Source organism: Stenella coeruleoalba, assembly GCF_951394435.1.
Source record: "Stenella coeruleoalba genome assembly, chromosome: 9".
In the NCBI taxonomy this organism is placed as follows: Eukaryota; Metazoa; Chordata; class Mammalia; order Artiodactyla; family Delphinidae; genus Stenella; species Stenella coeruleoalba.
In genome coordinates, this window is record NC_137155.1 from 16,039,507 (window position 1) to 16,063,253 (window position 23,747).

The 23,747-nt window shown below is 37.9% G+C and overlaps 1 protein-coding gene across 1 annotated transcript in view; it reads left to right on the forward strand.

Moving 5' to 3' along the window:
* The window catches only part of COG5 (component of oligomeric golgi complex 5), a 284,025-nt gene that overhangs the window by 179,008 nt on the left and 81,270 nt on the right, over nucleotides 1-23,747 (forward strand). Inside the window, exon 11 of the mRNA XM_079930906.1 lies at nucleotides 1,063-1,144. Within this exon, the coding sequence (XP_079787032.1) occupies nucleotides 1,063-1,144 (82 nt within the window). The remainder of the gene's footprint in view (nucleotides 1-1,062; nucleotides 1,145-23,747) is intronic.

The following is a 23,747-nucleotide window of genomic DNA, read 5'->3' on the forward strand; positions in this document are numbered from 1 at the left end:
GATTTGCCTTTTTATGATACACAATACCCATTTGAATTCAAAACAAAACTTATGAAAGAAACAAACAACAAGGAAAATAGATATATGCATAGGCATAAAAATGAGAAATCAGTATTTTTCATTGCTCATTTTCTTTCTTATAACCTTGAAAAGTAGAATTTCATTCTTTGCAAGTACAAAACTAAAGCAGAATGAATGAATTTCCTAATTATTCTTTTTTATGACAGTAGTCATATTTGAACATTATACATATTTATGTTACTAGGGTGAACCATGTGTAATTGGCATTGTTGTACTTCAAAAATAGAATAACGGCAATTTGATATAATATTATCACACATGTAGAAGTACCTTAAAGGGCTTGGTAGAATTTCTGTAAGTGTCGTTTTCTTTTAACAGTATTAAAATACTTTGTCCGGTTTTAACAAATGACACTTAAACTAATCTTTATCTTTTCCTTTTAGTAATTACTTTCTAAAATATGTATTAATAGTTGAGTGACTGTATCCTGCTAAGCTGAGTAATAGGAATTCCTGTGACTTAAAAAAACAAAAACAAAATTGTGTCTATACTTCAGGCAGTTCTCTTTCGTAATTGGTGAATTGTATCTTGGTGGTCACTCTTGGTCTAAGCATGCTTGTTCTTCATTTTCTTATGGTAACAAAAATTGCCTTCTGTATATAAAATGATGATGATAATAATTGTAATAATAATAACATTCACTGAAGATTTATTATATGTCAAGAACTGTCCCAAGAGTTTACTTTAATAAACTTTTAAAGTCCTTGTAATAATCCTGCAGTGTGGGTACTGTTATCTCCATTTTACAGAGGGCAGGGAGGCACAGAATGATTTAGCAACTTGCCCAAGCTCACACAGCTAGTATGTAGCAGAGAAGGATGATGACATGAGACATGATTTGACTAATCTATATATTTCTACTTAGTTACTTAATAATTCCATTGTTTGATAGACTGAAATACATTTTTAATACTTTTTCAATGCTATGTCTTATCCATTGTAATTTAAAAAAAATAATACATCCCTTTTTTTGGGTCATAGGATGGACACGCTGAAATTTTATACACATTTTGGAATTCAGTTACTCAGGCACTTTCTTCTCAGTTTCAGACAGCAACAAACTGTAAGTACAGTATTTATTTTGCAAGTTGATTTCACAGTTTTTCAGTTACTTTAAAATTTAATATCAAGAAGTTTTGCTCTATTTATAAAACATCTTTTAAAAACTCCTGGCTAATTGTCATTTCTTATGTTACCTATATATTCAGTTATATAAGCAATAAATTCTTTTTTTACACTTTTAAAATACTTAGGATGTGAAATAAAATGCTCCAGAAGAATAAGTTAATTCTCCATAATTCAGTCAGAGGAACCTGAATTTTTCCTATGTAAAGGGTGATTGATGTTGAAGAATTTAGTTAAAGCTTGTAGAGTATTTTAATTCCTAACAAAGAGATATTAAAAGGCAGAGACCTTATAGCTTTTCCTTTATTGTTAAAATGAAGATTTGATGAATGAACAGCTGAAATACCCACATCATGAATTAAAAGTTGCTTAACCAAATATAATCCAACAAATTTTTCTTAGTTTGTTTTTGTCATGAAATAATGGCACACAGGGTAGTTCTAAACAATGAAGTATACAAACTAGCTAATATCATATAAGTGTTTTTGTCTAATCACTGAATGTAAGAGCATTGAATGTACCTAGGCCTTTTAAAAGTGTTTTGAGAGTTTGTATGTAGTTGTTACTCACAGTTACTGAAAGTACCTAATAATGTAAGCATTATTTAGTCCCTGACAACTCCAGAATGAATTAACCACACTACCTTGCTTCCCTACTTCTACTTCTAAAGGAGTGTGCAGCAAGGCAGTGACCACAGAGAAGGTCTTCATTTGTGTGTGCCCAGACAGAACTTAAGCAGAGGGTTTATTTAGGACTGATTCATTCTATTTACTTCTACAAATCACCCTACTCAAAGAATACTGTGCTTCTCCCTGCTTTAGGTATCTGTTTTGGGCAGCTTTTTTGAGATGTAATTTACATATATAAAATTCACCAACTTTGAGCAGAAAATTCTATGAATTTTTGACAGATGTTTATGTCCTTATAACCACCATCACAATTAAGATATAGAACAGGGCTTCCCTGGTGGCGCAGTGGTTGAGAGTCTGCCTGCTGATGCAGCGGACGCGGGTTCGTGCCCCGGTTGGGGAGGATCCCACATGCCGCGGAGAGCCATGCCCGTGAGCCATGGCTGCTGAGCCTGCACGTCCGGATCCTGTGCTCCGCAACGGGAGAGGCCACAGCGGTGAGGGGCCCGCGTACCGCAAAAAAAAAAAAAAAGATATAGAACATTTCTATCACCAACACCCCACCCCCATGTCCCTAATATACTCTTATAGTTAATCTCCTATTCCTACCTCTTGGCTCCTGGCAGCTAATGATAAGGTTTCTGTCTGTATAAGTTAGCTTTTCCTAGATTTTCATAAAACTGGAATCATGCAGTATGAGTTCTTGTATAGCAACGTAGTTATTTTAAGGTTTATTCATGTTGTTGCATGTACCAGTAGTCCATTTCTTTTTATTGCTGATTAGAATTTCATTGTGTAGATATACACAATTTATCTATTCTCCAGTTGGGGGAATAACTGGTTTATTACAGTTTGGGGTTATTATGAATAAAGCTACTACAGTCATTTACATACAAGTCTTTTGTAGACATATGTCTTCATTCTCTTGGGTAAACACATAGAGTGGAATTTCCTGATCATTTGATAAGTATATGTTTAACGTTAAAAAACTGCTGAACTGTTTCCCAAGATAGATGTACCATTTTTCATCCCCATCAACAATGTATGATAATTCTTGTATATTTTCATCAATCCATGATATTGTCTTTTTTATTTATTCATTTTTTTTGCGGTACGCGGGCCTCTCACCGCTGCGGCCCCTCCCGCCGCAGAGCACAGGCTCCGGATGCGCGGGCTCAGCGGCCATGGCTCACGGGCCCAGCCGCTCCGCCGCATGTGGGATCCTCCCAGACCGGGACACGAACCCACGTTCCCTGCATCGGCAGGCGGACTCCCAACCACTGCGCCACCAGGGAAGCCCTGTCATTTTAATTTTAGCCATTCTTGTGAGTGTTCAGTGAACTTTCATTGTGGTTTTAACTTCACTAGCCTAAAGACTAGATTTTCATAGGTTTATTTCCCATCTGTATATCTTCTTTGGTTAAGTGTTCATCAAAGTTACTGACTTTTTAGTTTTATTTAATTTTTTTAGCTTATTGCTTGTCATCTTATTATTGAGTCTTAAAATATCCTTGTATATCTGATTCCAAGTCCTTTCTCAGATGTATGTTTTACAAATATAGTCCCCTGTCTGTGGTTTGCCTTTACATTTTCTTAACAGTATCTTCCAAATGACGAAAGTTTTTAGTTTTGAAAAATGTCTGATTTATCAGTTTTAGGAGGTAGTTTTTCAAATATTCAAATATAGTATTATATAAATACAGCCTTTCAATAGTTTCTTACTCCATGTATGAAAGTAATGGTTTTTCATGAAACCAGTTATGATGAAGTTTTCTTTAATATTTAACTTTCACACTATAAGCCAGTTGTGGAATACATTTACTCACATACCAGTAGGAAAACACAAAGATGTAAACTGACCTACGAAATATATAAGCATAATTACAAAATTCATTAAAACCTCAGTTTTTAGAATAAAAGAAAGCAATGTAAAAGCTCATTGTTGCTGTTTTCAAGCATTCATTAAAATTTTACTTTATCACTTCAAAGCCTTTACAAAACCTTGGAGTTGTTGTAGACAGTATTTTTTTTTTTTAGATTGGTATATTCCTACTCTTTTTTTTTAAATTTTATTTATTTAATTAATTTATTTTTGGCTGCGTTGGGTCTTGGTTGCTGCACGTGTGCTTTCTCTAGTTGCAGCGAGCAGGGGCTACTCTTTGTTGCGGTGTGCGGGCTTCTCATTGCGGGGGCTTCTCATTGCGGTGGCTTCTCGTTGCAGAGCACGGACTCTAGGTGCACGGGCTTCAGTAGTTGTGGCACACAGGCTCAGTAGTTGTGGCTCCTGAGCTCTAGAGCACAGGCTCAGTAGTTGTGGCACACGGGCTTAGTTGCTCCACGGCATGTGGGATCTTCCAGGACCAGGGCTTGAACCCATGTCCCCTGCATTGGCAGGCGGATTCTTAACCACTGCACCACCAGGGAAGCCCTGTAGACAGTATTTTATTTTCTTTCTTTAATGAGTAAACTTAATTGGCATTTTGAATATTTTTTTCTCTCAATGTGGTAGGAACATACCAAAGAAATAACCTTAGGATACTTGAAATATTTCAAACCTTTAACCATTACATCTCCCAATATTGTTTATTATTGGTTGATTTAGCACATTTTTAGTAATTGTATAACGTAAACTTCATCCCAACAAGTCACACAGATATTAAGAGAGTATAACTCTAGGGAGTGCGACTGGAATGGAAATGCCCTTGTCTCTAATTCAGTCCTCTCTGTCAGTTCTGGGTCTGGTTGATTGAATTTTCTTCTTCTTCCTCATTGATATTTTTTCCTACTTTTTTGCATGTCTAATAATTTGTGATTCAGTATCACACATGAATTTTACCTTGTTTACTAGATACTTTTGTCTTCCTGTTAAGTATTCTTACTCTAGGGTACTGTCAAGTTACTAAAAAACAATTCGGTTCCTTTGAGTCTTGTTTTTTAGATTTTTTGGCAAAACCTGAGCAGTGTTTAGTCTAGAGCTACTTATTTCCCACTACAGAGGCTAGACTCTACCAGATACTCTGTGAATTGTAAGGTTTTTTAGTTTGGCTTTCAGGAACAGGCACTCCTCCCAGTCTTGTGTGAGGAACAGATATATTCTCTCTAATCCTTTTCCTTGAGGAAAAATACTACAAAATTAAAATAAAGTGATAAACACCTGAGAACCTGTTAGGCTGCACCCTACAGGCCTACAAGGTCTGCATTTGCCCAGCTTCAAGGCTGGAGAAAGAGACAGAGTCCATTTATATAGCACATATAGTCCCTGGAGTGTACTGTAGTAATTGTTTAAAATTATAGACAGGCAATATAAAGGAGATGCAATCATCTGCAGAGTTGAAGATTATATACAGTGTAACAGATTGTGTTAAGTAAGTAATATTTGGCAGAAAATATCTAAAGGAAAAATTTCCTAGTTAGAAACATGTTCCTTCTGATTTTAAATGTTCATGCTTAATAAAAATAAGTTCTATTAGATATAATAAAATATAATCTAGGGGTTTGACAGTGAATTTACTTTATTTAAAAGGAAAGGGGCCTGGACTTGTCACTGTGAATATTCAGAATAGCTTCTGTAGGAAATGTGCTGCTTTAATTATCTGTGGCTGATAGTTATTTCCAAGATGATTTCTAAGCTTTATGTCTGTTATTTCTCATTGTAGTTTCCAGATAATGTTTGTTCACCAACCTGTTGGCTTATGATACATATATTTTTCAAGTCTCAATAGAAACAAGCAAAATAAACATTACCATTTTGAACTCTTTGAAATGACTTCATAATTCTTCTTTATAAAGTGATTTTCCCAGAATGTCTTATCCCCCTTAGTTTTCTCCATAGCTCTCATCACTTACTAATACACTATTTATTTATTTAGTCTGAACTCTTCCCTCCTCTCACTAGAATTTAATTCCCCATAAGACATGGAATACTATATTGGTCATGGTAGTAGTATCTTCAATGGCTAAAAGTGTACCTAGCACACAGTAAGGCTTCAGTAAATGCTTGTTGACTGGAAGGAAGGACGAAAGAAAAAGAGGAAGGAAGCAAGGAAGAAAAGATGCCAGTGCCCTTTTATAATAGCATAAGCACTTAAAAACATTTTTTGAAATATGCTTAAAATGTTCTGGCAAGTAAATCTGTTTTAAAGCCCTTTGTGTAATATTAATCTATCAAAACTCTTAAGCAACTCAAGGAGTTGATTCATACAGTTAAGAAAGCTACATGGTATATATCTGTAGTGCTTTGGAAAATCAAGTGTGAATAAGAGAAATGCTTTAGGAGATAGGCACATTAGAAGATATAGAAAGCTTTAAGACTTAAAATATATGCTAAAACTGATTATCTTTACCTTTTTAAAGATACAGTGATAAATTGGGAGTCCACTCTTCCTTTGAAATAGGGAGATAAACAAGCTATACAATTATGAATACTTTAGTGTAGATTAAAAAAATGTTAGAATGGTGTCCATGTTAAATGAGATTTTACTGTGATGCATTTCTTTTTTTTTTGGCTGCATTGGGTCTTCGTTGTGGTGCACAGGCTTTCTCTAGTTGCGGTGAGCGGGGACTACTCTTCATTGCAGTTCATGGGCTCCTCATTGCGGTGGCTTCTCTTATTGCAGAGCACAGGCTCTAGGCGTGAGGGCTTCAGTAGTTGAGGCACGTGGGTTCAGTAGTTGTGGCTCGCGGGCTCTAGAGCACAGACTCAGTAGTTGTGGCACATGGGCTTAGTTGCTCCGCGGCATGTGGGATCTTCTTGGACCAGGGATTGAACCTGTGCCCCCTGTGTTGGCAGGCAGATTCTTAACCACTGCACCACCAGGGAAGTCCCTGTGATGCATTTCCTAAAAGTTAATGTACAACTTAAATATATATACTTAGGAGATAGATCTCACACCCTCATTTTAAGTACCTTTTAGAATTTTGATCCCTGCAACTGAAGCTTTTTTTTTTTTTTTTTTTTTTTTTGTGGTACATGGGCCTCTCACTATTGTGGCCTCTCCCTTTGTGGAGCACAGGCTCCGGACGTGCAGGCTCAGCGGCCATGGCTCACAGGCCCAGCCGCTCTGCGTCACATGGGATCTTCCCGGACCGGGGCACGAACTTGTGTCCCTTGCATCGGCAGGCGGACTATCAACCACTGTGCCACCAGGGAAGCCCCTGAAGTATTCTTTTGCTACAGAGCTCTAATGAGTTTACCAGGGACCATCCTGAGCACCATGTAGCACATAAAGAAGAAAACTTGGAGCTTGCTGAAAAAGAGAAGTCTCTAGATTTGAGAACTTGAGAGGAGTGTTTTTTAAAAGTACTGAAAGTTGTATAACCTGGCAGAAATTAAGTCTAGTCATCGAGCAACTTTTTAGAAACTTTCTTTGACAGGACAAATTTGATCATATAATTCTCTGATAAAATCTTGCAGATATATCAAATCATTATGTTGTACATATTAATAAATGTTATAAGTCAATTATATCTAAATAAAACTGCAAAAATCTTAAAAGACTTGAAAAGTCTTTCATTGACTTCTCTTTTTAAAAATCATTCATTGGGGCTTCCCTGGTGGCGCAGTGGTTGAGAGTCCACCTGCTGATGCAGGGGACACGGGTTCGTGCCCCGGTCCGGGAAGATCCCACATGCCGCAGAGCGGCTGGGCCCGTGAGACATGGCCGCTGAGCCTGCGTTCCGGAGCCTGTGCTCTGCAATGGGAGAGGCCACAACAGTGAGAGGCCCATGTACCGCAAAAAAAAAAAAAAAGAAAAAAACTTTCATTAAAGTATAATACAGTTGACCATTGAACAGCATGGGGGTTAGGAGGACCGACGTTTTGTGCAGTCAAAAATCCATGTATCACTATGGTCGGCTCTCCAGATCTGTGGTTCCACACCTGCAGATTCAGCCAACTGCAGATTGTGTAGTACTGTAGTATTTACTATTGAAAAATCCACATGTATGTGGACCCACACAGCTCTAACCCGTGTTGTTCAAGGGCCAACTGTACTCATAAAGAAAAGGTATGTGTATCATACTTATATACCTAAATGAATATTTCAAATCTCAATATAGCTGTGTAACCAAGATCAAGAACAGCATCAAGATCAAGAAACAGAATATTACCTGAATATTACCAGAATTTTACCTGAATCCAGAATATACCTGGCTCCCCTCATGCCCCCTTCTAGTTTCTGCCTCTTCTTCTCCTAAGAAGAGTAACCACTAATTTCTGATGGTAGAGATGGGTTTGGTTTTTTTTTTGCTGTAATTATTGCTATTTAAATGAGCAATAATTCATTTATTTTATTTTTGTTCATTTATTTTATTTTTGACTGTGGTGGGTCTTCGTTGCTGCATGCGGGCTTTTCTCTAGTTGCGGAGAGCAGGAACCACTCTTTCGTTGTGGTGTGCAGGCTTCTTATTGCAGTGGCTTCTCTTGTTGAGGAGCACGGGCTCTAGGTGTGTGGGCTACAGTAGTTGTGTCTCGCGGGGTCTAGAGAGCAGGCTCAGTAGTTGTGGCACACGGGCTTAGTTGCTCCACAGCATGTGGGATCTTCCTGGACCAGGGCTCAAACCCATGTCTCCTGCATTGGCAGGTGGATTCTTAACCACTGCGCCATGAGGGAAGCCCAATTATTGCTATTTTATGCAGATAAAATCATCCAGTTTTAATCTTGTGCTTGTTTTCTGACGTCTCTCGCTCCATGTTTCTAAGAGTCCTCCATGTTGTTGCATGTCCTTGTAGGTCATTCCCAATGTTGTAAAATAAACCATTCGGTCAATATGCCATATTATATTTTATCCACCATACTATAGGTGGGTATTTGGGTGGTTTCCCATTTTAAGCTATTTTAAATAATGCTACTTCTGACAATTCTGTCCTTTTTTATTGGGAATAAACCCAGGAATGGAAAATAGGTAGGTGTGGTAGACAGAATAATAGCCCTCCCAGAAATTTGCATGTGTTACCTTACATGGCAGAATGGATTTTGCAGATATAATTTAAAGATCTTGAGATGGAGAGATTATCCTGGATCTTCTGAGTGGGCCCGGTGTAGTCATCAAGGGCCTTAGAAGGTTAAGAGGGCAGTAGCAGAGTCAGAAGAGGAGATGTAATCGTGGAAACAGTGATCGGAGTGATGTAACTGCTAGAAGGGGACCACAAGCCAAGGAATGGAGGTAGGTGAAAAGGTCAAGTAGAAACTCCCTTAGAACCTCCAGAAGGAAAGTAGCTCTGCTGACACCTTGATTTTGATTTAGTGAGACCAAATTTGTACTTCTGACCTCCAGAACTGCAAGATAAGACACATATTGTTTTAAGCCACCAAGTTTGTGGTGACTCGTTACGGCAGCTATAGGAAATGAATATAGTAGGTGATAGAGTATGCATATGTTCAGCTTTAGTAGACACTGCCAAAAAGTTTTCCAGTGTCACTGTACCAATTTAAACTCCCATTGACAGTATATGAGAGTCCCAGTTTGTCCATAGCCTTAATCACTTGCTATTTTCTGTTTTTTGTTCTATCTTTCTGGTGGATGTTTAGTCAAATCACATTGTAGCTTTAATTTTTATTTCCTTTATGATTAATGATATTATTCATTTTCCATATATATATTGGCCATTTGCATATGCTCTTTTACACGTCTGTTGATTTTCTATAGAATTGTATGTCTTACTGATTCATAGGATTTTATTTGCATATTATGAAGTATTTTGTTGGTTTCTTTTCTCTCCCTTTGTATGACCATTTCAGTTCACTCTAGGATTGGGTTGGTTTGGGGTAGTTGCACTTTTAATAGGACTCAGTATATCTCTAATTCTCCCCCTTTTTTTTTTCTGTTTTTTTTGTTTTTTGCGGTACGCAGGCCTCTCAATGTTGTGGCCTCTCCCGCCACGGAGCACAGGCTCCAGACGCACAGGCCCAGCAGCCATGGCCCACGGGCCCAGCCGCTCCGCAGCATGCGGGATCCTCCTGGACCGGGGCACGAACCCGCGTCCCCCGCATTGGCAGGCGGACCCTCAACCACTGCGCCACCAGGGAAGCCCCTCCCCTTTTTTAAGGCATGCTTCTCCCAGGCCTTTAATTGAGAAGTTGGAGGGTCTTTGTCGCCTTAGCTCTGAAATATTGAGGTTATCTTTCTCTGTCCTCCAGTGGCTTTCAGACAAGCTCTTTTAGCCTCCTGCCACATGAAACTGCACAATCTGGTGAATGTCTTCATGGGAAGGAAGACCTGCCTCTGTTGGTAGCATGTTTTCTCCCCCCAGGTGGTCTTTGTTTCCTAAGATAGGTTTCCAGAAATATGAAGGATATTTTGACCTGTGCTTTTTGAAGCTTAGACCTAGTTCCCCAGCTTCCCTGCAACTGCGTAACTAAGTAAATCTTCCATAGGATGCTTGGGTTGAGAATCTTTAAGTTTAAAAATTGTCACTCCAGTTCCACGAACCACTGAAAGCTTTTCCAGTTTCCCTCTTGTCCAGCAGAGGTTCTCTGTATGGGGCAAGCCTGAATTTTAAACAATATCTCTGGCTTCTTTAGTTGTTAAGATGGGAGCACTGGTCTTAACAACTCTTCTTCTTCCACTCTTCTTACCCCTGTTACTCTCAGGATACAGTCCCAACCTGACTTCTCTGGTCCCTTCCTCTCTTTAGCAATCATTTCTTTCCTTTTTAATTTTTAAAATTTCTGTCCTTGAGCTTTTGTTCCTGAATGAATCACCCTCCTTCTTCTCAGTATTTACAAATACCTGAAACACATGTCTATATCCCCGGTTCATCTGGAAAAGTCACACTCATCTTTCCATTCTCACTTTAGAAATAAAGTGTTCCTTGACGCCTCCTTCCCCATACACACACTCAAATATGGGTATGATATCCTCTATCTGCTCCCACAAAACTCTGACATGTTCCCAGTTTCAGTCCTTACCCCACTGCATTGTACTGGCTCACCTCCTTGCCTCGCTGTATCTCCCATTAGGCTCTAGAGAAAGCGTCTCTGTGTACTTCTATTCCATATTACATTCCTATCACATAGCGCAGTGCTTAATACAAAATAAACATCCTGTTGAAATGGATCCCTAAAGTGTTAATATCAAAGGCTTTAAGTATTAGAAAATCTGAGGAGAAAACCAATCTGTCAAATAAAAATACTTCTCGTTAAAAAAATAGTAAGCACTTATAAGGTAAATGAGACCCTAAAATATGAAGTACTTTTAGAACACAAACAACAGTATATATATGTGATAAACAGGGACTCAGAAGCATGGTGAAAAAATGGTAGCATGATTATTGTAGGATAATAGGATACCAGGTAACATTTACTTTTTTCCTTATGCCTTTATTTGATTTTTTACAGTGAGCATTTTATATCATTAGTTATAAACTATGAAGCAGTTTTCACTGAGGTAAAAGAAGAAAGCAAATATGAGACTAAGATATTTAATTAAATCTTCCATGGAGATTTGTTGAATGGATAAAAGTGATCCAGTAGTTATGGAAATGAATAAAGTGCTTAGAGTTGAAGAGGAGATATAGATAAAAAGAGCTAAGAGAAAAAAAATCCCCACTTTGCTCACATAGCAGGGTAAATTCCAAGTGGATCAAAGAATTAAATGTGAAATATGAAACCATTCAAGTGCCAGAAGGAACACAAGTAAACAAGCAGCTTCTCTGATTTAATATCCAGAAGCAGTGATGAAAAGATTGATAATTTGATTATGTTAAAAAATTTACATGGCAAAGAAACCCTTAAGCAAAATAAAATGACAATGACAAACTAGAAAAATATTTATAACTTATATCAAAGAAAAGGAGTTAGTATCACTAATATATAAAAAGCTTCTAAAATAAGAAGAAAAAGGCCAACAACCCTGCCAAAAAAAGTGTAGGTATCTCTTAAGCATTTGTAAAAGATGCTCAGTGTCACCTATAAATAGAAAGATGCAAAATAAAAGTATACAGAAACACCATTTCTCATCTATCAAACTAGCAAAAAAGTAAAAAAAAGTTTGATAACACATGGCAAACTTATGAGAAAATAGTCACTCTAATGCAATGCTAATTAGCATACAAACCTTATAGAGGGGAGTTTCTAACAAAATTACCTAACAAAGTATATAAGTATCTAACAAAATTATGTAAGCAGTTGCTTTTTTACTCGGCAACTCTACTTCTAAGGATGTATTCCATAAATGAACTAGGAAAAGCATGAAGAGACATATTCACAAGGCTGTTCATTGCATCATTATTTGGAAAAAAAACTGAAAACAGCCCAAATGTTCATCACTAGGGGATTAGGTAAACAAACTATGGTGCATCCATAGAATGGAATGCCATGCAGCTATAAAAAGGAATGAGAAAGAAAAAAGAAGGAATGAGGAATATCTTTTTATACTACTATGGAGCAATCTCCAAGTTATAGAGAAATATGTCTACAGTGTGCTAATAAGAAAGGGAGTGGTATAAGTAAATACACATTTTGGCCCATATATATATATATATATATATATATATATATATATATATTTTTTTTTTTTTTTTTTTTTTTTGCGATATGCGGGCCTCTCACTGTTGTGGCCTCTCCCGTTGTGGAGCACAGGCTCTGGACGTGCAGGCTCACGGGCCCAGCCGCTCTGCGGCACATGGGGTCTTCCCGGACTGGGGCACGAACCCACATCCCCTGCATCGGCAGACGGACTCCCAACCACTGAACCACCAGGGAAGCCCTTGGCCCATTTTTTTAACAAATAGAAGGATAAACCATAAAATCCAGAACAAAATGGTTACCAGTAGTTGGGGGAGGGAGTGTGTGAAGAATACATAGGAGAGGACAGGGATGGAACCTAGACTTCTATGAGTATACTTTGTTGTGGAGATTTAGTTTTGAACTTATATAAATATTTTATATAGTTATAAAACAAAATTAAAATGAAAGAAGAAATTACTAAAAATTAAAAGTAAAATATTAATGCAATAATGTGTCCAGTTGGTGGCATAACCACACAGAGAGGCAGTCTTTCATTTGACTTTTTACTTTACTCATTTGACTACTTTACTTTCTTTTTTTTAAAACCTCTTTTTTAAATTGAAGTATATTTAAATTATAACGTTGTGTTAGTTTCAGGTCTACAGCAAAGTGATTCGGTTATATGTATATAATTGAATATATATATTCTTTTTCAGATTCTTTTCCATTATAGGTTATTACAAGGTATTGAATATTGTTCCCTGTGCTATACAGCAGTAGTAGGTCCTTGTTGTTTATCTATTTTATGACTACTTTACTTTTAAACACAGTAATTATTATTATTATTTTTTTTTTGTGGTATGCGGGTCTCTCACTGTTGTGTCCTCTCCTGTTGCGGAGCACAGACTCCGGACACGCAGGCTTAGCGGCCATAGCTCACGGGCCCAGCTGCTCTGCGGCATGTGGGATCTTCCCGGACTGGGGCACGAACCCGTGTCCCCCGCATCGGCAGGCGGACTCTCAACCACTGCACCACCAGGGAAGCCCCACAGTAATGATTTTTTATAGCCCTACTGGGATATACTTATAGGATAACAAGAACTTCCCAAAAAACACATTACCTCTTTTCCATAACCATGTTATCGATAGTATTGTTATTGTTATATTCAGACAGTTGTTTGTGTGGTGTGGTGTAAATAAATAATTATGTTGGTATCAAACTGAGTCTGGATTTTCAGCATAGGTGAAACAACATATAAAAATGGGTGAGATCAACTGATAAGGTATTTTTTCTTTAAAAATATATTATTTGGTGACAAGTTGCGGCAGGGATAGGAGAGGATGGGGACGATGGCTGCTTCTTCTAGATGCTAGGGAATGCAGCTGGACCTGGATCCTAAGCAGACTATCCATATTGACCAGGCACGGAGGACAATGCCCGGTTGGAAGACCAAGCGGAGCACAGAAGGCTGGCCACCCTGTGCCTTTGGATTGGAGAATTTAACCCACTTATATGTAAGCTGTGTGGCTGACATGGTCTTGGTGCTCCGGCCAAGTATCAGGCCTGAGCCTCTGAGGTGGGAGAGCCAAGTTCAGGACATTGGACCACCAGAGACCTCCGGACGCCACGTAATATCAGTCGGCGAGAGCTCTCCCAGAGATCTTCGTCTCAATGCTAAGACCCAGCTCCACCCAACGACAAGCAGGCTCCAGTGCTGGACACCCCATGCCAAACAACTAGCAAGACAGGAACCCAACCCCACCCATTAGCTGAGACGCTGCCTAAAATCATACTAAGTTCACAGACACCCTAAAACACACCACCAGATGTAGTCCTGCCTACAGAAAGACAAGATCCAGCCTCATCCACCAGAACACAAGCACCAGTCCACTCCACCAGGAAACCTACACAACCCACTGAACCAACTTACCCACTGAGGGCAGACACCAAATACAGTAGGACCTATAAACCTGCAGCCTGCAAAAAGGAGACCCCAAACACAGTATGTTAAACAAAATAAGACAGAGAAATACACAGCAGATGAAGGAGCAAAGTAAAAACCCACCAGACCAAACAAATGAAGAGGAAATAGGCAGTCTACCTGAAAAAGAATTCAGAGTAATGATAGTAAAAATGACACAAAATCTTGGAAATAGAATGGAGAAAATACAAGAAAAGTTTAACAAGGACCTAGAAGAACTAAAGAGCAAGCAAACGATGATGAACAACACAGTAAATGAAATTAAAAATACTCAAGAAGGAATTAATAGCAGAATAACTAAGGCAGAAGAACGGATAAGTGACCTGGAAGGTAAAATAGTGGAAGTAACTACCACAGAGAGCAGTAAACGAGAAAGAATGAAAAGAATTCATGACAGTCTCAGAGACCTCTGGGACAACATTAAACACACCAACATTTGAATTATAGGGGTCCCAGAGAAGAAGAGAAAAAGAAAGGGACTGAGAAAATATTTGAAGAGATTATACTTGAAAAATTCCCTAATATGGGAAAGGAAATAGTTAATCAAGTCCAGGAAGCACAGAGAGTCCCATACAGACTAAATCCAAGGAGAAACACTCCAAGACACATATTAATCAAACTATCAAAAATTAAATACAAAGAAAACATATTAAAAGCAGCAAGGGAAAAGCAACAATAACATACAAGGGAATCCCCATAAGATTAACAACTAATCTTTCAACAGAAACTTGGCAAGCCAGAAGGGAGTGGCAGGACATGTTTAAAGTGATGGAGGGAAAAACCTACAACCAAGATTACTCTCCCCAGCAAGGATCTCATTCAGATTTGATGGAGAAATTAAAACCTTTACAGACAAGCAAAAATGAAGAGAATTCAGCACCACCAAACGAGCTTTACAACAAATGCTAAAGGAACTTCTCTAGGCAGGAAACACAAGACAAGGAAAAGACCTACAATAACAAACCCAAAACAATTAAGAAAATGGTAATAGGGACATACATAACGATAATTACCTTAAATGTAAATGGATTAAATATGCTCCAAGCAAAAGACATAGACTGGCTGAATGGATGCAAAACAAGACCCATATATTTGCTGTCTACAAGAGACCCACTTCAGACCTAGGGACATGTGCAGACTGAAAGTGAGGTATTAGAACAAGATACTCCATGCAAATGAAAAAAGAAAGCTGGAGTAGCAATTCTCATATCAGACAAAATAGACTTTAAAATAAAGACTATTGGGCTTCCCTGGTGGCGCAGTGGTTGAGAGTCTGCCTGCCGATGCAGGGGACATGGGTTCGTGCCCCGGTCCGGGAAGATCCCACATGCCGCGGAGTGGCTGGACCCGTGAGCCATGGCCGTGAGCCTGCGCGTCCGGAGCCTGTGCTCCGCAATGGGAGAGGCCACAACGGTGAGAGGCCCGCATACCACAAAAAAAATAAAAATAAAAAAAAATAAAGACTATTACAAGAGATAAAGAAGGACACTACATAATGATCAAGGGATCAATCCAAGAAGAAGATATAACAATGTAAATATTTATGCACCCAACATAGCACCTCAATACATAAGGCAAATGCTAACAACCATAAAAGGGGAAATTGACAGTAACACAGTAATAATAGGGGGCTTTAACACCCCACTTTCACCAATGGACAGATCATCCAAACAGGAAAATAAATAAGGAAACACAAGCTTTAAATGTTACATTAAACAAGATGGACTTAATGGATATTTATAGGACATTCCATCGAAAAACAACAGAATATGCTTTCTTCTCAAGTGCTCATGGAACATTCTCCAGGAGAGATCATATCTTACGTAACAAATCAGGTCTTCGTAAATATAAGAAAATTGAAATCATATCAAGTATCTTTTCCAACCGTGATGCTATGAGAGTAGATATCAATTACAGGAAAAAAACTGTAAAAAATACAAACACATGGAGGCTAAACAATACGCTACTAAATAACCAAGAGATCACTGAAGAAATCAAAGAGGAAATCAGAAAATACCTAGAAACAAGTGACAGTGAAAACACGGTGATCCAAAACCTATGGGATACAGCAAAAGCAGTTCTAAGAGGGAAGTTTATAGCAATACAGTCCTACCTCAAGAAGCAAGAAACATCTCAAACAACTTAACTTTACACCTAAAGCAATTAGAGAAAGAACAACCACCAAAAAAACCCCCCAAAGTTAGCAGAAGGAAAGAAGTCATAAACACCAGATCAGGAATAAATGAAAAAGAAATGAAGGAAACAATAACAAAGATCAATAAAACTAAAAGCTGGTTCTTTGAGAAGATAAACAAAATTTGATAAACCGTTAGCTAGACTCATCAAGAAAAATAGGGAAAAGACTCAAATCACCAGAATTAGAAATGAAAAAGGAGAAGTAACAGCTGACACTGCAGAAATACAAAGGATCATGAGAGATCACTACAAGCACCTATATGCCAGTAAAATGGACAACCTGGAAGAAATGGACAAATTTTAGAAAGGCACAACATTCTGAGACTGAACCAGGAAGAAATAGAAAATATAAAGAGACCAGTCACAAGCACTGAAATTGAAACTGTGATTAAAAATCTTCCAACAAACAAAAGCCCAGGACCAGATGGCTTCACAGGCGAATCTGTCAAACATTTAGAGAAGAGTTAACACCTATCCTTCTCAAACTCTTCCAAAATATAGCAGAGGGAGGAACACTCCCAAACTCATCCTACAAGGCCACCATCACCCTGATACCAAAACCAGACAAAGATGTCACAAAAAAGAAAACTACAGGCTAATATCACTGATGAACATAGATGCAAAAATCCTCAACAAAATACTAGCAAACAGAATCCAACAGCACATTAAAAGGATCATGTACCATGATCAAGTGGGGTTTATCCCAGGAATGCAAGGATTCTTCAATATATGCAGATCAATCAATGTGATACACCATACTAACAGATTGAATGAGAAAAACCATATGATCATCTCAGTAGGTGCAGAAAAAGCTTTTGACAAAATTCAACACCCATTTATGGTAAAAACCCTCCAGAAGGCAGACATAGACGGAACTTTCCTCAACATAATAAAGGCCACATATGACAAACCCACAGCCAACATCGTTCTCAATGGTGAAAAACTGAAGCCACTTCCACTAAGATCAGGAACAAGACAAGGTTGCCCACTCTCACCACTGTTATTCAACATAGTTTTGGAAGTTTTAGCCACAGCAATCAGAGTAGAAAAAGAAATAAAAGGAATCCAAATCAGAAAAGAAGAAGTAAAACTGTCACTGTTTGCAGATGACATGATACTATACATAGAGAATCCTAAACATGCTACCAGAAAACTAGTAGGATTAATCAATGAATTTTGTAAAGTAGCAGCATACAAAATTAATGCACAGAAATCTCTGGCATTCCTGTACACTAGTAAAGAAAAATCTGAAAGAGAAATTAAGGAAACACTCCCATTTACCATTGCAACACAAAGAATAAAATACCTATGAATAAACCTACCTAGGGAGATGAAAGACCTGTATGCAGAAAACTATAAGACACTGATGAAAGAAATTAAAGATGATACAAACAGATGGAGAGATATACCATGTTCTTGGATTGAAAGAATCAACATTGTGAAAATGACTATACTACCCAAAGCAATCTACAGATTCAGTGCAATCTGTATCAAACTACTGATGGCATTTTTCACAGAACTAGAACAAAAAATTCAGAATTTGTATGGAAGCACAAAAGACCCTGAATAGCCAAAGTAATCTTGAGAACAAAAAATGAGGCTGGAAGAATCAGGCTTCCTGATTTCAGCTTATACTACAAAGCTACAGTAATCAAGACAATATGGTACTGGCACAAAAACAGAAATATAGATCAACAGAAGAGGATAGAAAGCCCAGAGATAAACCCACGCACATACGGTCACCTTATATTTGATAAAGTAGGCAAGAATATACAGTGGAGAAAAGACAGCCTCTTCAATAAGTGGTGCTGTGAAAACTGGACAGCTATGTGTAAAGAATGAAATTAGAACACTCCTTAACAGCATACACAAAAATAAACTCAAAATGGATTAAAGACCTTATTGTAATGCAGACAGTATAAAACTCCTAGAGGAAAACATAGGCAGAACACTCTGTGACATAAATCACAGCAAGATCCTTTTTGACCCACCTCCTAGAGAAATGGAAATGAAAACAAACAAATGGGACCTAATGAAACGTAAGAGCTTTTGCACAGCAAAGGAAACCATAAACAAGACGAAAAGACAACCCTCAGTATGGGAGAAAATAGTTGTAAATGAGGCAACTGGCAAAGGATTAATCTCCAAAATATACAAGCAGCTCATGCAGCTCAATATCCAAAAAACAAACAATGCAGTCAAAAATGGACAGAAGACCTAAATAGACATTTCTCCAGAGAAGATATACAGATTGCCAACAAACACATGAAAGGGTGCTCATCATCACTAATCATTAGAGAAATGCAAATCAAAACTACAATGAGGTATCACCTCACACCTGTCAGAATGGCCATCATCAAAAAATCTACAAACAATAAATGCTGGAGAGGGTGTGGAGAAAATGGAACCCTCTTGCCGTTTTGGTAGGAATGTAAATTTACACAGCCACTATGGAGAACTGTATGGAGGTTCCTTAGAAACTAAAAACAGAACTGCTGTACGGCCCAGCAATCCCACTGCTGGGCATATACCCTGAGAAAACCATAATTCCAAAAGAGTTATGTACCACAATGTTCATTGCAGCTCTATTTACAATAGCCAGGACATGGAAGCCACCGAAGTGTCCATCGACAGACGATTGTGTAAAGAAGATGTGGCACATATATACATTGGAATATTATTCAGCCATAAAAAGAAACGAAATTGAGTTTTTTGTAGTGAAGTGTATGGACCAAGAGTGTGTCATACAGAGTGAGGTAAGTCAGAAAGAGTAAAACCAATACCGTATGCTAACACATATATATGGAATCTAAAAAAAAAATGGTTCTGAGGAACCTACGGTCAGTACAGGAATAAAGACACAGACGTAGAGAATGGGCTTGAGGACACGGGGAGGGGGAAGGGTAAGCTGGAACAAAGTGAGAGAGTAGCACTGACATGTATACACTACCAAATGTAAAATAGATAGCTAATGGGAAGCAGCTGCATAGCACAGGGAGATCAGCTCTGTGCTTTGTGACCACCTAGACAGGTGGGATAGGGAGGGTGGGAGGGAGACACAAGCCGGAGGGGATATGGGGATATATGTGTATACATATAGCTGATTCACTTTGTTATACAACAGAAACTAACACAACATTGTAAAGCAATATACTCCAATAAAGATATTAAAATACATATATATATTATTTGATTTGCATACATTTCATAGCTCTGTCTACTGAAAAGCCGTAGAAATAGTGACCGTTTCATTAGTACTGAACCCTTCTGACACCGATGCTGTGGTTTTAAAAGTTGATTTCCCATTAAAAGAAATTAAAGGTCCTTGGAGAAATGACTGATTTTCGGTCTGGGGCAAGAAATGTGCAGGATAATTTTGTAACCCCATATACTTGAAAGCAAGGAAGATATGAAGACCAAGCCTATTAGGATTGAGTTAATAGGACTCAGGAAGCAATTTGAATGGATAATCTACCAGAGAAGGAATAAATTTAACATCAATAAGGATAACAATCACAAGTGATTTAAATCCATCATGTACATCTAAATCCATGAATTCATAATGATGTAAGTGAAGAAATACTTATTGCTTACCCTTGATGATACTACTCCTTACTTTGAAAAGTGGTAAATAAAGGGGAAAGAAAAACATTTTTCCTGCCTTTCCTACAAACGGTATCTCAGAGAAACTGAATAATTGATTTCATAAGTTTTTATTTATAAAAATATCACCTGTAATAAATGTACAAAGAATGTTACAGTATCTTCATTTTGCAGTCTCTTAGTAGATCTGGGCAATGATTATTAGTAGACTGTTAATATAAAAAAGGTAAATGGTACACCAGTTCATATGCTACATATGCAGTAGGCTTACCGGAAATTATTGACCCTGGAATCAGATCAAATCTCTTATCTATTGCAGTGGTTTTCAACTTGGTTGCACATTAGAATCACTTGGAGTATGTTTAAAAATCTCAAAGCCTAGGGCTCCTCTGGTGGCGCAGTGGTTGAGAGTCCGCCTGCTGATGCAGGGGACACGGGTTCGTGCCCTGGTCCAGGAAGATCCCACATGCTGCAGAGCAGCTGGGCCTGTGAGCCATGACCTCTGAGCCTGCGCGTCCAGAGCCTGTGCTCCGCAACGGGAGAGGCCACAACAGTGAGAGGCCCGTGTACCGCAAAAAAAAAAAAAAAAAAAAATCTCAAAGCCTAGACTGCAATTACATTAAAGTCTCTGGGGTGAAACCCAAGCACCAGGATCTTTTTAAGCTTCCAGAGTTGTTTCAATATGCAGCCAAGGTTGAAATGTACTGTTTTAGATCCAGCTGATAATCTACAGTAAATACAGGGATCAGAGGGTGCAATCAGCAGAATCCACACTGTGGGAAGCTGTATAGGATATATGACCCAGTTTCTTAAATAAAGAATTAAAAGGAATAAAAGGAAAGAGAGGAACGATAGATGGGGCTTGATGATATATCAACTAATTATAATATATGGACTATTTATGGGTCCTAAATCATACAAACCAAAAAAAAAAAAATCACAGGTCTATCATGCATATGCGATCGCTGATTGTTAATTTTGTAAAGTATGATAGGAGAACTATGGTTATTTTTTTAAAAATAGTCTTTACTATCAGAGATACATGCTGAAATATTTATGGATGACATGATGTTTGTAATTTGCTTCAAAATAGCTGGCAGTAGTGGAGGAGGATTGGGTAGGGTTATAGATAAAACAAGATCAAGTTGATAAGTTATGGATACGTAGAGGTTCTCTTCATATTATATGTTTCAATTCTATAGTAACAGTTTTTTTAAGTTTCAAGGAAAATAAGGCAGAGGAAAGAAGTCAACAAAGAGTAAGAAAAACAAATCAGTAGAGTAGAAAACCCTGGAGAGAATGGGATTATGGAGAGTTTCACAAAGGAGAGAGTCATCAACAGCGATCCAGTGAGAGGAGATTAGAAAAGTACCCACTGTTTTTGGCAGTGAGAATGATACTGTAACTTTTCCCAAAACAGTTTCCATAGCACTGTGGCAGTTGGAAGTCTGGTTGCAGCCTGGAGGAGGCAAGGAGGTGTGTGTAGACTACACTTGCAAGGGGTGACAGGGCAACGGCTACAAGTAAACTGTTAAAGGATCAAGGGGAAGCATTTGCCATGTTATTTGTATTTTTGTTTTTTTTAATACAATGAGAGCATGTTCGATCTTTTTTTTTAATTGATTGGAAGCTGAAAATACAGAAGAGAATAATAGTCTTGGAGGAGATGAAATGGGATGAGATTAAGCATGGAAGTTGAAGAATTAGTCTTGTATAGAATGGACAGTTGTTCTAGTTGAAGACTAGAAACATTTATAGGGGAATCGCGGGTAAGAAGTTGAAGGTGACCTTTATTTTTGTTGTGACTGTTATTTTTATTGTGAGATAACAAGGGTGGTCATCTTCATATCATAAGTGCATTCAAGGTTAACTAGTTAAGAAGTTGGAGGAGAATGTGTATGCTTTATATTCCTGCTAAAAGGAAAAGTTGTGGTATAGAATACCACCATAGCATACCCAGTTGGTATTGGATTCCATGACTTTGTGCTGCTATTATGAAAAAACAAAACAAAACCTAAGAAACTTCCTAGGGACCATAGCCAGTTATTTTCAGACAGTTATTCCATCCTAATTATGTGTGTGTGTATATATAATTTGTGTATATAGTTTGTAAGTGGCTAATCTTAGGTTTTGTGCGTGTGTGTGTGTTTTAACTCAGATTCTTCATTCAAAGTTTAATGCTTTAGGCTTTGATCAGATTTTCCATTTAAAACTTGAATTTTAATTTCTGTTCATCTTAAATGGGATTTCTTTGAGTTTTAAAAAGGTCTCTTTTCTATTCTGATTTTAGTTTTATTAAATCATAATTTAAAAATTAAATCAGAAGGCATATTAATCCTCAATAAAATTATTTACAGTCAATTTTAGTTCATATAAATATTCATTTGCTTTTAATATATGTCTTGGACCATAGTAGATTTCTGGGACTCGATAGGAAAAGTTCTTTTTATGAGTAATAGGAAAACTCATTAACTTGGGTACAACTGACTTACCCATATTTCACTCCAGTACTTTAATTTACTTCTGAACTATTTCTAGTTTTTTCTAGAAAACTATTTCTGTTTTTTCAACAATATTTTAAACAGGTTTTTTTTAATATGAAACTGTCTTAATTAGGAAGGAGTAATATAGTCTATAATATATCAGTATTTGAAAAGTAGCTGTTTATCAGACTGCTGTATGGCCCTCAACATTTGACTTTTATATAATTTTTGTTGATGTGAATAAAGTATGGTTCATTTTATTGGAGCAGGTAGATTCTCAGATGGTCCCCAGTGATCCCTGCCTCCTGGCATTTACACCCTTCTATAATCTCTTCCCCTTGAGTACAGGTACAACTTGCTTAGGTATACCTTCTATAGGTATAGAATATGCAAGGGGCATGTCCCTGTGTGATTAGGTAACATAAGATCATAACTTCCATGTTGCTAGCAAGCTCTCTCTATTGCCTTCATGGATTACAAGCTTTGATGAGATAAGCAGCCATATTGGGGAGGTCCACTTTGCGAGGAACTAAGATTGACCCCTTGCCAACAGCAAGCTAGGAACTGAGACCCTAAATCCAGTTCATTTCATAGGGAACTGAATCCTGGCAACAACCACATGAGCTTGGCATCATATCCTTCCCCAGTTGAACCTTCAGATGAGACTCCAGCCATGGCTGGCAATTTGATTACAGCCTTGTTAGAGACCCTGAAGCAGAGGACCCAGTACCTCTGACCCACAGAAACTATGAAATAATAAATGAGTGTTTTTAAAAATAAACAGCTACATATGTGGCAAGTTCTTATGTAGCAATAGATATCTAATTCAATTATGAAGCAGATAATATTTTCCAAGACATACTAAACCCAGTATATTACTAGCCTGCTTTACTTTCATAGTGCTAGGTGATTTATGTGCAAGGCTGACAGTTTTTATTGGGAATTGAGCCAGTTAGGAAAGGAGTGAACTAGAAATGAGTAGCAATGTACTTAAAAAAGAGGGACTCAACCTAGGTGTGGAGGCTGACCCTCTCAGGTCAAGGTATCTAAAGAGCTTGACAAGTTGCTAAGAGCAGCGGCCTCTACTGGGATAACCTACCTAAAGTCCTTTGCATTTGCTGTTTCTTCCATCTGAATCATTCTTTCCCCAGATATCCAGATGGGTCATATCCTTGCTTCACTTAGAGAGGCCCTCCCTGT